The following is a 16,207-nucleotide window of genomic DNA, read 5'->3' as shown; positions in this document are numbered from 1 at the left end:
GATGGTTGTTTAAAGAATTCAGGGGGTATCCCATCTTCACCTGCGGCCTTGCCCATACTCAGATTTTTGATAGCCTTCGTGACCTCTCTTTCAGTGATGTGATTGGGTGTAATCCATTGTGAGAATGAAGCACATTAACTCTTATGCTGCCGACCAAATTATTCTTACTGCCGGCGTGAGGATCTGCCCAGGATCGCAAATAATTTGGAGCTGCCGATAAGTTACCATCTTCACGAGGCAAGAGAGTTAACTTACTTTAAAAGTCCATTTTCCACCCTTGCCGAACTAGGCTGGAATTTCTGGGCTCGATCGTAGCGCCACCAGTGGCTCTTACGAATTATGTCCCTGCTATGCCTCTCCTATGGACCAATCAGATTCCACCTATCGTATCACTTGCATTAGCTTCAAACAAAATGGCGGCGCCCAGTCAAGACGATCTGATCGACAATCTATGTTGTGATAAAACGGCTCTTACATCGGTAAGTGCATCAAATCACGTGAGCACGTTGATTAAAAACTTGAAAAGATTTGGAAAATATCTGTTGACAGCGAGTTATCGGTGCACATGCTGTGCAAAACTTGCAATCGACTCAAACTCTGCATAACAGTTTACGAACCGAATTTCGATTTTGGTGCGCGATTTTAAGAGGACTATGCATAGACTCGTTAGTCCAGCCCAAATCTAACTACATAATACCAGCCTAGTTCGGCAAGGTCGGAAACTAGACTTTCATGGTCAGTCAACTCTCTTGCCTCGGGAAGATGATAAGTTACAAAAACCAGATACTAATATCGCTTACGAAAGCGAGAGGCACAAACGATACGACCATGAAATGAGTTTAATAATCATTATATGATAGATAAACTACGGTTTAATAGACTAAGTTAATCTCGGACAGTTCATGGGTGTATTACACCATTTGTCATTCTTGTTACGAACCTCATTCTTCTATAAAAGTATCTTCCTCATTTTAAAAATACACCAAAAGCGCATTTTGCTACAGGCAGTAAGACACGTGACAATTTTTTTTTGTATGGCATTTGAAATGGTCACGGGCAAGCAGTTGAATTTAAGAAAACTCGACAGGAACATTTAACTCCGACACTGCCATATTCTGGCATGTTGTTGATGAGAAGCTGGTTGTTGGATGATATAACTACAAAGTTGAAGTTAATAATTAAATCCTGTAATTGTATTCATTTTTAAGAATGTGTACGTTTGAATGAGGACCAGTTATCTTTGCTGCTGGGCTAGTGTTGGTGAGAACAACGAGTATCTCTGTACATGTGTTTGTAGGACGCGGTCGGGGGATCGAAACACCGACCCTCCGTTCTTTGGGGGTTGTTTGGTTGACGATGTGTTAAGAGGGCAACTGACACACAAACATATGTCCATGTGATAGATGTGATAGGATGTACCTGACACATACAGACAGATACACAGACAGACAGATAGACACTCACGTGTTTGCCACCACTGTCTCTGTTTATAATTGATATATATACCACGAACACACAAACATGTAGGTGTTCGCTAGTACTGACTCTATTTATGATGTAAGTACCTGGTGCATACATACGCACATACACATACATCTGAAAAGCTATACATGTGGTGATACACTTGAAGTACCTGACACGCACACATGTAAATGTTTATGATGCATGCATCTCTCGTTAGACTAAGACTATGTCACCCTTCCCTCCCTACACACACACACACACACACACACACACACACACAAACACACACACACACACACACACAGATACACAAATCATGTACCTCTGTTGAAACACTTGAAGTATGTACCTCTCTCTCTCTCAGAAACACACACACACACTCTCTCTCTCTCCCTCTTTCTCTCTCTCCACCTTGAAGTGACACAAGCATGGAGACTGTTGCAGTAGTCTCACCTTGAAGTGACACATGTATGGAGACTGTTGAGATAGTCTCACCTTGAAGTGACACATGCATGGAGACTGCTGCAATAGTCTCACCTTGAAGTGACACATGCATGGAGACTGCTGCAATAGTCTCACCTTGAAGTGACACATGTATGGAGACTGCTGCAATAGTCTCACCTTGAAGTGACACATGTATGGAGACTGTTGAGATAGTCTCACTATGAAGTGACACATGCACACAGACTGATACAATAGTCTCAGCTTGAAGTGACACATGCATGGAGACTGTTGAGATAGTCTCACCTTGAAGTGACACATGCATGGAGACTGCTGCAATAGTCTCAGCTTGAAGTGACACATGCATGGAGACTGCTGCAATAGTTTCAGCTTGAAGTGACACATGCACACAGACTGCTGCAATAGTCTCACCTTGAAGTGACACATGTATGGAGACTGCTGCAGTAGTCTTACCTTGAATTGACACATGCACACAGACTGCTGCAGTAGTCTTACCTTCAAGTGACACATGCACACACACTGCTGCAATAGTCTCACCTTGAAGTGACACATGCATGGAGACTGTTGAGATAGTCTCAGCTTGAAGTGACACATGCATGGAGACTGTTGAGATAGTCTTACCCTGAAGTGACACATGCACACAGACTGATACAATAGTCTCAGCTTGAAGTGACACATGCATGGAGACTGTTGCGATAGTCTCACTATGAAGTGACACATGCACGCAGACTGATACAATAGTCTCAGCTTGAAGTGACACATGCATGGAGACTGTTGAGATAGTCTCACCTTGAAGTGACACATGCATGGAGACTGTTGCGATAGTCTCACTATGAAGTGACACATGCACACAGACTGCTGCAGTAGTCTCAGCTTGAAGTGACACATGCATGGAGACTGTTGAGATAGTCTCACCTTGAAGTGACACAAGCATGGAGACTGTTGCGATAGTCTCACCTTGAGGTGACACATGCATGGAGACTGCTGCAATAGTCTCAGCTTCAAGTGACACATGCATGGAGACTGCGGCAATAGTCTCACCTTGAAGTGACACATGCATGGAGACTGCTGCAATAGTCTCACCTTGAAGTGACACATGCACACAGACTGCTGCAGTAGTCTCACCTTAAAGTGAAACATGCATGGAGACTGTTGAGATAGTCTCACTATGAAGTGACACATGCACACAGACTGATACAATAGTCTCAGCTTGAAGTGACACATGCATGGAGACTGTTGCGATAGTCTCAGCTTGAAGTGACACATGCATGGAGACTGTTGCGATAGTCTCACCTTGAAGTGACACAAGCATGGAGACTGTTGCGATACTCTCACCTTGAGGTGACACATGCATGGAGACTGCTGCAATAGTCTCACCTTGAAGTGACACATGTATGGAGACTGCTGCAGTAGTCTTACCTTGAATTGACACATGCACACAGACTGCTGCAGTAGTCTTACCTTCAAGTGACACATGCACACACTGCTGCAATAGTCTCACCTTGAAGTGACACATGCATGGAGACTGTTGAGATAGTCTCAGCTTGAAGTGACACATGCATGGAGACTGTTGAGATAGTCTTACCCTGAAGTGACACATGCACACAGACTTATACAATAGTCTCAGCTTGAAGTGACACATGCATGGAGACTGTTGCGATAGTCTCACTATGAAGTGACAAATGCACACAGACTGATACAATAGTCTCAGCTTGAAGTGACACATGCATGGAGACTAGCAGTAGTCTCACCTTGAAGTGACACATGCATGGAGACTGCTGCAATAGTCTAACCTTGAAGTGACACATGCACACAGCCTGCTGCAGTAGTCTCACCTTGAAGTGACACATGCATGGAGACTGTGTCGATAGTCTCACTATGAAGTGACACATGCACACAGACTGATACAATAGTCTCAGCTTGAAGTGACACATGCATGGAGACTGTTGCGATAGTCTCACTATGAAGTGACACATGCACACAGACTGATACAATAGTCTCAGCTTGAAGTGACACATGCATGGAGACTGTTGCTATAGTCTCACTATGAAGTGACACATGCATGGAGACTGCTGCAATAGTCTCACCTTGAAGTGACACATGCATGAAGACTGCTGCAATAGTTTCACCTTGAAGTGACACATGCACACAGACTGCTGCAATAGTCTCACCTTGAAGTGACACATGTATGGAGACTGCTGCAGTAGTCTTACCTTGAATTGACACATGCACACAGACTGCTGCAGTAGTCTCACCTTGAAGTGACACATGCACACACACTGCTGCAATAGTCTCACCTTGAAGTGACACATGCATGGAGACTGCTGCAATAGTCTCACCTTGAAGTGACACATGCACACAGACTGATACAATAGTCTCAGCTTGAAGTGACACATGCATGGAGACTGCTGCAATAGTCTCACCTTGAAGTGACACATGCATGAAGACTGCTGCAATAGTTTCAGCTTGAAGTGACACATGCACACAGACTGCTGCAATAGTCTCACCTTGAAGTGACACATGTATGGAGACTGCTGCAGTAGTCTTACCTTGAATTGACACATGCACACAGACTGCTGCAGTAGTCTTACCTTCAAGTGACACATGCACACACACTGCTGCAATAGTCTCACCTTGAAGTGACACATGCATGGAGACTGTTGAGATAGTCTCAGCTTGAAGTGACACATGCATGGAGACTGTTGAGATAGTCTTACCCTGAAGTGACACATGCACACAGACTGATACAATAGTCTCAGCTTGAAGTGACACATGCATGGAGACTGTTGCGATAGTCTCACTATGAAGTGACACATGCACGCAGACTGATACAATAGTCTCAGCTTGAAGTGACACATGCATGGAGACTGTTGAGATAGTCTCACCTTGAAGTGACACATGCATGGAGACTGTTGCGATAGTCTCACTATGAAGTGACACATGCACACAGACTGCTGCAGTAGTCTCAGCTTGAAGTGACACATGCATGGAGACTGTTGAGATAGTCTCACCTTGAAGTGACACAAGCATGGAGACTGTTGCGATAGTCTCACCTTGAGGTGACACATGCATGGAGACTGCTGCAATAGTCTCAGCTTCAAGTGACACATGCATGGAGACTGCGGCAATAGTCTCACCTTGAAGTGACACATGCATGGAGACTGCTGCAATAGTCTCACCTTGAAGTGACACATGCACACAGACTGCTGCAGTAGTCTCACCTTAAAGTGAAACATGCATGGAGACTGTTGAGATAGTCTCACTATGAAGTGACACATGCACACAGACTGATACAATAGTCTCAGCTTGAAGTGACACATGCATGGAGACTGTTGCGATAGTCTCAGCTTGAAGTGACACATGCATGGAGACTGTTGCGATAGTCTCACCTTGAAGTGACACAAGCATGGAGACTGTTGCGATACTCTCACCTTGAGGTGACACATGCATGGAGACTGCTGCAATAGTCTCACCTTGAAGTGACACATGTATGGAGACTGCTGCAGTAGTCTTACCTTGAATTGACACATGCACACAGACTGCTGCAGTAGTCTTACCTTCAAGTGACACATGCACACACTGCTGCAATAGTCTCACCTTGAAGTGACACATGCATGGAGACTGTTGAGATAGTCTCAGCTTGAAGTGACACATGCATGGAGACTGTTGAGATAGTCTTACCCTGAAGTGACACATGCACACAGACTTATACAATAGTCTCAGCTTGAAGTGACACATGCATGGAGACTGTTGCGATAGTCTCACTATGAAGTGACAAATGCACACAGACTGATACAATAGTCTCAGCTTGAAGTGACACATGCATGGAGACTGTAGCAGTAGTCTCACCTTGAAGTGACACATGCATGGAGACTGCTGCAATAGTCTAACCTTGAAGTGACACATGCACACAGCCTGCTGCAGTAGTCTCACCTTGAAGTGACACATGCATGGAGACTGTGTCGATAGTCTCACTATGAAGTGACACATGCACACAGACTGATACAATAGTCTCAGCTTGAAGTGACACATGCATGGAGACTGTTGCGATAGTCTCAGCTTGAAGTGACACATGCATGGAGACTGTTGCGATAGTCTCACCTTGAAGTGACACAAGCATGGAGACTGTTGCGATACTCTCACCTTGAGGTGACACATGCATGGAGACTGCTGCAATAGTCTCACCTTGAAGTGACACATGTATGGAGACTGCTGCAGTAGTCTTACCTTGAATTGACACATGCACACAGACTGCTGCAGTAGTCTTACCTTCAAGTGACACATGCACACACACTGCTGCAATAGTCTCACCTTGAAGTGACACATGCATGGAGACTGTTGAGATAGTCTCAGCTTGAAGTCACACGTGCATGGAGACTGTTGAGATAGTCTTACCCTGAAGTGACACATGCACACAGACTTATACAATAGTCTCAGCTTGAAGTGACACATGCATGGAGACTGTTGCGATAGTCTCACTATGAAGTGACAAATGCACACAGACTGATACAATAGTCTCAGCTTGAAGTGACACATGCATGGAGACTAGCAGTAGTCTCACCTTGAAGTGACACATGCATGGAGACTGCTGCAATAGTCTAACCTTGAAGTGACACATGCACACAGCCTGCTGCAGTAGTCTCACCTTGAAGTGACACATGCATGGAGACTGTGTCGATAGTCTCACTATGAAGTGACACATGCACACAGACTGATACAATAGTCTCAGCTTGAAGTGACACATGCATGGAGACTGTTGCGATAGTCTCACTATGAAGTGACACATGCACACAGACTGATACAATAGTCTCAGCTTGAAGTGACACATGCATGGAGACTGTTGCTATAGTCTCACTATGAAGTGACACATGCATGGAGACTGCTGCAATAGTCTCACCTTGAAGTGACACATGCATGAAGACTGCTGCAATAGTTTCACCTTGAAGTGACACATGCACACAGACTGCTGCAATAGTCTCACCTTGAAGTGACACATGTATGGAGACTGCTGCAGTAGTCTTACCTTGAATTGACACATGCACACAGACTGCTGCAGTAGTCTCACCTTGAAGTGACACATGCACACACACTGCTGCAATAGTCTCACCTTGAAGTGACACATGCATGGAGACTGCTGCAATAGTCTCACCTTGAAGTGACACATGCACACAGACTGATACAATAGTCTCAGCTTGAAGTGACACATGCATGGAGACTGCTGCAATAGTCTCACCTTGAAGTGACACATGCATGGAGACTGCTGCAATAGTCTCACCTTGAAGTGACACATGCATGGAGACTGCTGCAATAGTCTCACCTTTTCAAACTGAATATTGAATCAATGATCACGCCAAGATTTCTTGCCTGATTGCTTGGTTAAACAATAAAGTTCCTGACACATGTACCTCTATTGATATGTATTAAAACTAAAACTACATCAAAGATGATTCATTTAATGAGAAAGCTTCAGTTTATGCTCTGTCGTAGTTTGCTGAACAATATTTATGGAATGTTTGTTAGACCACATTTTGAATATGCATATGAAGTTTGGAACGGTTATACCAAAGAGCAGAGTGACACGTAAGAAAAACTCCAACTAGAAGCAGCAAGAATCGTAACTGATTTAACAAGCTATAATTCTATCAACAAACTGTATATCGAAACTTCCTGGGAACCCTTATCAGAGCATAGGAGAGAACGTAAACTGTGTTTATTTTATAAAATATATAACAATTTGACACTTTCATATCTCAAAGAACGAGTACCAGAGTCATTTAATGTGATTTTTGATATCAGATGGAAATGAATTGATGCACTCTTTATTGTTAATTGTGAAAGATACTTGTGATGTAAATATTGACCTGATGCTAGTTGGCAACGCCATTTTACCCAATCATGTGAACGAAAACATTTCTAGGAATGTACATACCTACATAAAGAAAACAAAAAGGCTTGAGTGAGCAATGTGAATGTCAAACGTTTCTCTATTTCTTTTCTTTCCTTTATGTCATTTAATGTATCAATTGTATTATTAATTATCAATGCGTTCCTAGTTGTGATAACGTGTGCCCAATCCTTTTCATGAGAATAAAATATGTTTTAGCCTAAACACACACACACACAAGTATGTACCTCTTCCACAAACACACATACCTTACCTCTGTTGATACACTTGAAAAATGTCCCTCACACATGTACGTCTATTGATGCACAAGGTATCTCTCTCGCTCTCCCACTCACTCTTTCTCTCGCTTCTCTCTCTCTCTCTCTCTCTCTCTCTCTCTCTCTCTCTCTCTCTCACGCACAGACACACACACACACACACACACACACACACAGACACACATGTGCATGTTTGCCATCGTTGCCTGTGTATACACTTGAAGTATACACCTTTCACTCACATACACATGTTCCTCCGTTGACACACAAGGAATCTGATAAACTCACACGCATGTAAGTGTTTGCCAACAACGTCTCTGTTGAACACTTGAAGAATGTACGTCTCCTACACACACACACACACACACACACACACACACACACACACACAAACACGTCCTCCACAACTGCCTCTGTTGATACACTTACAGTATCACCTCTCACAGACACACATACACGCACTTGTTTGTCAGAGCAACCTTCATTCGCCGTGTTGACACCTTTGACCAGGGACCATATAAGGAAATGGTCTCTGCCTTGACGTAGTTCACTGACACACATACATAAATATTCGAGTTTTGAACAGACAAGTCATTCATAATTTGAGCAACACATATATCAAATGCATTGCCCGGGGACCTAACCAGACCATGCCAATACCAGATCTACGCTGACATATGTTACACACGTGATGGCGACCATAAAGTACCTTCTGTCCAATGACGCAATGTGATGTCGGTTTGACTCGTCTAGAGAATATATAAGTGACCAGTGGTCAAATGAACGTCACTTGTCCTCTCAAGGTACAGTCAACAACACAGCGTCAGGTAAGCTTGTATTTGTCCTAACACAGTGCACTAGGTTTGCATGGTTACATTATTGGTCAAATTCCCAGCTTGAATATTGTCAATGCACTTTTGTTTTCCATTCCACGTGAATACTGAACACTTGCTGTTCGTGAGAGGCGACTTACAGGATCGGGCTCGCTGAGTTTGTTGATGCATGTCATCGTATTACAATTGCCTAGATCGATGCTTCACAAGCACTGATATTTAAATACAATTGGGTTTTATAAGCTGGAGACTTATAGTCGTAAAATAATGTATTGTATACTAGTTTTGGTTTCTTTGCTTTCAAACAGTATCACAGTTTTTAATGATGTCATTACAGACCAGTCATAATACAATTTGTTCTTGAGACCAACTAAAATACTCACCATGGACATATTGAGACGGTCGTGTTGTTTCAGGATGTTTCCACGACCTTCAGCCGTTTAAATTCATTTTCAGATAGAAACTCTTTGAAGAGATGTCTAAACTAACTATTGTGGCCTTCTTTGTGATCGTTGGGGTCCTAGCAATCAACGGTGCACGTGAGTATATCACCCATCAATACTTTCTGTCACCGCGGAAGGAACCCGTGAAGATCCGGGGTAGAATAGGTCTTCAGCAACCCATGCTTGCTGTAAAAGGCGACTATGCTTGTAGTAAAAGGCGACTAACGGGATCGGTTAGTCAGGCTCGCTGACTTTGTTGATGCATTGCCATTGTATCCCAATCGCGTAGATCGATGCTCATGATGTTATTCACGAGACTGTCTGCTACAGACTCGATGTTTTACAGACCGCTGTCACATAGCTGGAATTTTGCCGAGTGCGGCGTTAAACAACAAACAATTTGAAACAAAACCGTGGCAGGATACCCTTGAAATTCATTTTCAAGTTTCTTGATCGGGTTCTTTTTCCTAGATATTCGCGGAAGGAGAACTTGTCCTGTGTCAACTGTGTGTGCTGTGATCTCACTCACGATGTGCAGGGCTCGGGGGTCCCAGTGGTCTGAGGCGCCGCACTTTCTCAGACCAGTCCTTTATGGTGCCAGAGATGCATCATGTGTACGAATTCCAGATTCGACCTGATTTTGTCTCCTGGTCTGTCAGCACCAAACCATGCTCGGGGGCTTCTCCAACGTGGAAACCGTCTAAAGCCTGCATCATTTCGTGCGTTTATCACACATCTAATCGAAACACTGTGATATAGCTGAAATACTGTTAAACACCACTCACTCACTCTCACACACCCATGCAGATAAGATGTGCTCACCCATTTAGCGGCCATGCGGTGTCACGAAGTGCATCTTTGCACTGATTAGTAAATGTAGATTTGTGAACGTGTACTTTCAAAATGTTTACAGAAAAAAATACTTATGACGCCAAAGTCCGTATTTATTCTGTTTAAAGTATAGATTCTGCATTAATGTTTTGTATTACAACCATATTGGGCTGGTGTCGATCCATATATAGACTTCGGCTCCTGCTCAACTGAGTTCTGTCTTCGTTTTCAGGTTTGCGTATCCGACCGATTTACGACTATGGCTCACCAGGTAAATATTGTATTCATATGTTTTTAATGTAATGTTTAAAACAAATTTAAACTGTTAAATCTACTAAATCAGTCTTTTCGTGTCAGTAATATTTATGAAATAGAAGTTTTTGAACTTACTTTAATGTCACATGTTAGCATCAGCCAAACAATGTTTCAGATTATCGTCTTATTCCTGGGAGGGACGGACGTCATAGACTTGTTCGTGTATACGAAAGACCAGACAAACCAGATCACTGTGAGTCATCTTCATCTTCAACCTTTTCCTCAATAGGCTGATTGAATAGATGTTGAGGGATGGGGCGGCAGGTGGTCCAGTGAATAAAGCGTTGTGTCGTCTCACACATACGTCTAGTGTCCCCTGTCGTGATATTGCTGGAATATATCTACAACATTCTAAGAAAAGTTACCAACATAAATGTATATAATCAATGCATAAAACAATAGCATTAGCTTAATAAACAGTACTTGTTGTGCATTGGTCAAGCTATGCATGATACCAATTATATGGTAAATCATTGAAGTATGTTATCCGATTTACATTATGTTGTAAAATATCCCAAATATACATATTCTTTATTTTATGTCCAACGTGTGATCTCCTTTCCAGTGGTAATCACTCAAGGACGTGGCGCAAACAGGCGGACCTATGTCACCGACAATGTTGACCATCGTAAGATTATCTATTCTTACTTTTAGCAATTTGTTCATTTTCAGAAACAATAATTATGTCACTATGATTGCCAGGTATCACTTGATATTTAACGAATATCAAATTCGAACTGCCTTCTGTATAAGAACCGAACGCCTTCTCAAGACGTCCCTTTTCCTGAACACTTTGTATCACAACTATACGTATGAAAAAGATTCACGAACACATGCTGGTGTTATAGTCGGAAACGTACAACTTTATCAAGAGATATCTTAGAATAATGGAAATGATTCTTTTTGTCGATTTTATTTATAGGTTATATTTTCCTTATTTCAGTATATGATCACCCTAGAATGGGCGCACGTGCACTGTCATCTCATCACGGCTACAGCACCTTAGGAAGTAAGTTCAATACGACTCTATAGTTTGTTTGTTTGTTTGTTGTTTAACGCCACGCTCACCAATATCCCAACGATATGGCCGTCTCTAAAGAGTCGAATTTGGGCCAGATAATCCAGTGATCAGCATTATGAACAGCGATTCACGCCATCAGGGTGCGATGACACACAATGAACCAAGTTGCTGAGCCTGACTACCTCATCGCTTTTGTCTCCTCTGATGAACAGCATAGATTGCCTGGTATTTTTTCTTGTCTGGAATCACTACGGCATTCGTGTACAAGCATTACCTTCCTCAAGGCTTCGTGATTCTCATAATGAGCGAGTGAGTATGGTTTCCGGCCACTCTCAGCAATATTCCAGCAATATCACGGCGGGGGACAGCAGAAATGGGCTTCACACATTGTACCCATGTTGGGAATCGAACACGGATTTTCGGCCTGACGAGCGAACGCTTTACCCACTAGGCTACCCGACCAACCCGATTCTGATAAAATGAATGAACATATATATTAGTTTTCATCGGGAAGCAAGTATTTATTTCCCGCTACTGCAATATCAAAGCAACACCAAAGCGGGTCGTAACTCATTCTACCCATAGGCGTCATCATCTAGTCCTTAAACTGTAGGTTCCACAAAGCGCAAGAACTGTAATTTCTACCACATTCTGTGAAAGGGGAGGGGCATTATTGGGTTGAGTGAATTGCTATATGTACTTCAATGTGATTGTTTTGCTCTGTTCTCAGGAAGGAAGCGCAGATCCATCCTGCATCCATTCCACTCAGGTAAGACAATACATCTTGTTCTGATTTTTAACCCTCATACACCTAAATCACGATGTGACTGATAATATATTAATAATAATCTTAAGCATATGTAATCTGCTCCCCCGTAAAACGAAACGATTTTAGTTCTACGACTGTTATATATGATAAGTATGGGAGTTACGACAGTCGTATCGCTATGATTGTTTTGTGGAAACGGGGCCAGGCCATACTAAAGATCTTTGAAACGACGTCACAGTATCTCTTTTCTGAATGTTGAAGTAAAGATTTGGTCTGTCTTCTTACAGCGGCACTGTTCCATCCACTGCTGGCTCGCAACCACGGTCTCAATCTCGCTCTCAGAGCCCGAACCCTTGGTGCCCTGTCGTTAAGAAATCGTCTTCTCGGAGCACGTGGTCTTCTGGGGCAACGCCTGGTGAGACCCGTAAATGTTGCACAGATCGCTACACAGGTGGGACATCACAAAACACCAGCGGCTGTGACCAAGGTCCCAACGAAACAGGCGCCACAGATTATTCCCTCTGCCCCAGCTGTTGTGCTGACCAAAGGTGTAGACACCTACCCAGCTCCCGCAGACGTGTATCAGCCAGGTCCCGGTGTCAACTCAGGAATCCCTAACCACATAGATCAAGTCGGCCTTCCCTATGAAGAAATCTTCGATCAACCCGCCGGAGGTCAGCCCCTGTACCAACCTCCCTCAGCTGGAATCAATCAGCAAGGGCCAGCAGGAAGTATGTACAGCGATCCTGCTCTTCAGCCTGCAAATATGTTCAACGATCTTTCTGGTCAGCCCGCGGATCTGTACAACGGCCCTGGCGCTCCATACAACGGCCCTGCTGGTCAGCCCGCGGATCTGTACAACGGCCCTGCTGGTCAGCCCGCGGATCTGTACAACGGCCCTGCTGGTCAGCCCGCGGATCTGTACAACGGCCCTGGCGCTCCATACAACGATCCTGCTGGCGCCCAAACCTACCCAGATACTCTCGGCTCCGGCCCCATCTATCAAGGTACCAACGGCGCTTCAGACATATTCAATAATGGAATCGATGTCTACTCTAACGACCTCGGTGGTGGCTTCGGGCCTTCTTACTCCAATCTTGGCCTTGGCGATTACCTCCTCGACAGCAATGTTCAGAATTCTGTGATCTTTGACAGCAACAATCCTTCCAATATGGCCGCTTCTGGAGCCCCGACTGGGACAGCGGGACCCGCCTCCGCTCCTAGTTTCATGTAGATGTTTAGTCGTGTTAGGACAAGTAACTATCGTTACTGATAACGTTGTAGCTTGTGTATTTGCTTTGAACGATACTGCTGTGTTTCCCATAAGCATATGCACTATTGAAATAAATATTTATATGCAAAAGTTGATTATTGTTGTGTTTCACATGAAAGGCTAAAAAGAAAATTATTACATAGAAGCATGAGACAAATTAAACTGCCAACTTTGTTTGTTTGATGTTTAACGCGGCACGCAGCAATTTTCCAGCTATGTGGCGGTGGTGCATAAATAATCCAGTCTTGGCCAGACTGTCCAGTGATTGACATCACGAGCATCGATCTACGCAATTGGGATGCAATGACATGTATCAGCCAAGTCAGTGAGCCTGACCAACCGATCCCGTTAGTCGCCTTTTACGGAAGGGTGGTTGGCTGGAGACCTATTCTAATCCCGGTCGTTTGGGTATAACGAGCCAGGAAAGGCTTATGTTCATAAAATGTACGTTTGTGGAGTTACAAAACGAGAATTAAAGGCGAAAAAACCCTTTCAATATTTGTAAGAAATCTCTGCTAAAAGCAGAATTAATTGTACGTTTTCGACAAAATCTTGAGCATGTGTTTATGAATCACCATCAAATAGTGATGATACCACGTGTTTTCGCGGAAAAATGAGTGTACCCCAAAGTTGGAACCCGTCACAAACACTTGCAAAGGCAAGTCAAATGTTCACCGGAAGAACAAGGGAACATATGGTACAAGACGAGGAGAAGCATCATCGATTTCCGTGAGGATGCCTGCATCTTGCCAACATCCCTGTAACGTGATAAGAAATAAATATAAAATTACAAGCTACCTTTCCAGCAACTATACTGCCGGTGAGGTGTCCTTAAATACAAGGCAAATGTGCCATATAACAAAACGAATTCATTCAAAATCATTAATAACTCCAGGTGTTTAAATACATCTTGTAAGAAACGCAGCTGTATGATTACTTATTTAGAAAAATGACACCAACTTGTGCATTGTTGATTTCGTTTAGGATAATAAAAAATATGTGCTCATTTTTTCTGGTGTTTATTCAAGTCAAAAAGGCCACTGGCCCACAGGACATATGTTGTCAATATTAAAACAAAATAGATAGTTACAATATACACGAGAGGATTAAAACAATATATATACATAACAACAAGCAATTATTGAAGAAGTGTAGGATACAGTTTAAAAGCGAAAAATATGTATTTACTTAAATTTAACAGTGTTTGTGGGCATTTGGAATAAATTAGCTTTACATATGTTGTAACAGAAGGATGTTTATAATAGATAGGTTGAACATAAGATTCCCGGAGTTGAGAGAAGGCTTTGCAGACAAGTAAAAAATGATTTTCGTTTTCAATTACATCTATGTTCTCATCTATTGCAATGATAATGAAATTTTCAGACTTGTTTTACGCCTATTGTTGACTATTTGGTTCACAACAATACAAGGAAGGTTATGTCTGCTACACTGAAATAGCATGTGAGAACATGCCAGAGAAAAGACCCATCCCGAACCCTTGAAGCAGCAGCAGTAATTCTAAAATATCCATTGGCACATGCTTCTTGAAGTTCTGTACAGAACAAATCCTGTGTTCAGAATGACGTAAACACTTCAACAAGATGTAATAAAAAGGATCGGTTCAAAACAGGCGAGTTTACAAACATAGAAACACGGAAACCTCAAGTGCAAACATTCAAGATCACGTTCACCTTTTATGAGGTGAGGTTAAGTGAAAATGGGGTTTAACGTTGCGCCCAAGATTATTGCACTTATATAGCGACGTGCATGCACGTGTGTGTGTTGAACTAGACCGGACTGATGCCGATTTATAGTGCTAGCTCACTGAGATACCATGCCGCAGTTTAACATGAATACCTCACGCAGACACAGTATACTGTCCTTGTTTTAGACCCTTAATGCCGAGCGCCAGACAGGGTAACAACAAGTACCATCTTTTAACGTCTTTTGGTATGACGAGGCCGGGTATCGAACTCCGGACCTTCCGCTCTCCGGGCGGACGCTCTACCACTAGACCACGGAGGCGGTCCCATTTATGACCCGCAATGAAACCACTGTACGCTCTTCTGCCCAAGAAATTCATTGGTCATTCTCAGCGTGCATATTAACTATTAATCATTACCCAAAATCATAGAGAATTCATATATATAAACCATATATATATATTATACATAATATATCAACACTAACATGGTTTAATTTTGTGTGACGTTCACCTTTCTGCGAACACCTGGTATCATAACTATTTCATAGTGCTTCATAAACAAATGCTTATGATATAGTCGCAATCGTACTCTTCAGTTTGGTAAAGATATCTTATGAATATGGAAAGACTTTTATCGCCTATATTTTAGTAAGTCAGAGAAATGGCTCGAATCTATTGATTTCCAAGTAGAATCAACTCGGCCCTTAGGGGCTCGTTAATTCTACTCCCGGAATCAGTAGGTTCGAGTTTTTTTCGCCATTACGTAACATACTTGCAATAAAACTTAACCATTTTGAAGGAATTAATCATAAACAAGTACAAGTGTATTGTGTATACGCCAGTTGGCGTGGGATGATTGTCAAGATTTTAGTAACGCATCTTTTACATGAAACGTTAAAGACTGGGCATGAAGGGACTTTCTTTAATAT

General features: G+C 42.8%; 1 protein-coding gene across 1 annotated transcript; it reads left to right on the top strand.

The window, feature by feature from the left end:
* The first annotated feature begins 9,396 nt into the window (after positions 1-9,396).
* LOC139472508 (uncharacterized) lies at positions 9,397-13,534 on the top strand. Its single transcript, XM_071254985.1, has 8 exons — positions 9,397-9,460; positions 10,428-10,466; positions 10,626-10,703; positions 11,076-11,138; positions 11,454-11,519; positions 12,262-12,300; positions 12,588-12,991; positions 13,112-13,534. Exons 1-8 carry the CDS (start codon positions 9,397-9,399, stop codon positions 13,532-13,534), a joined length of 1,176 nt encoding a protein of 391 aa, XP_071111086.1.
* The last annotated feature ends 2,673 nt before the right edge of the window (positions 13,535-16,207 follow it).

Source organism: Haliotis cracherodii, unplaced genomic scaffold (genome assembly GCF_022045235.1).
Source record: "Haliotis cracherodii isolate W230 unplaced genomic scaffold, xgHalCrac1.p SCAF_24, whole genome shotgun sequence".
Lineage (NCBI taxonomy): Eukaryota > Metazoa > Mollusca > Gastropoda > Lepetellida > Haliotidae > Haliotis > Haliotis cracherodii.
This window is presented reverse-complemented; position numbering and strand designations above follow the sequence as displayed.

Bases quoted from the DNA above. Each gene is read 5' to 3' on its own strand.
- LOC139472508 (XM_071254985.1), top strand. From the start codon at position 9,397: ATGTCTAAACTAACTATTGTGGCCTTCTTTGTGATCGTTGGGGTCCTA. The intron at 12,301-12,587 runs GTAAGACAATAC...GTCTTCTTACAG, and splicing joins CCTGCATCCATTCCACTCAG to CGGCACTGTTCCATCCACTG. The intron at 12,992-13,111 runs CCTCCCTCAGCT...CTGTACAACGGC, and splicing joins GAGGTCAGCCCCTGTACCAA to CCTGGCGCTCCATACAACGG.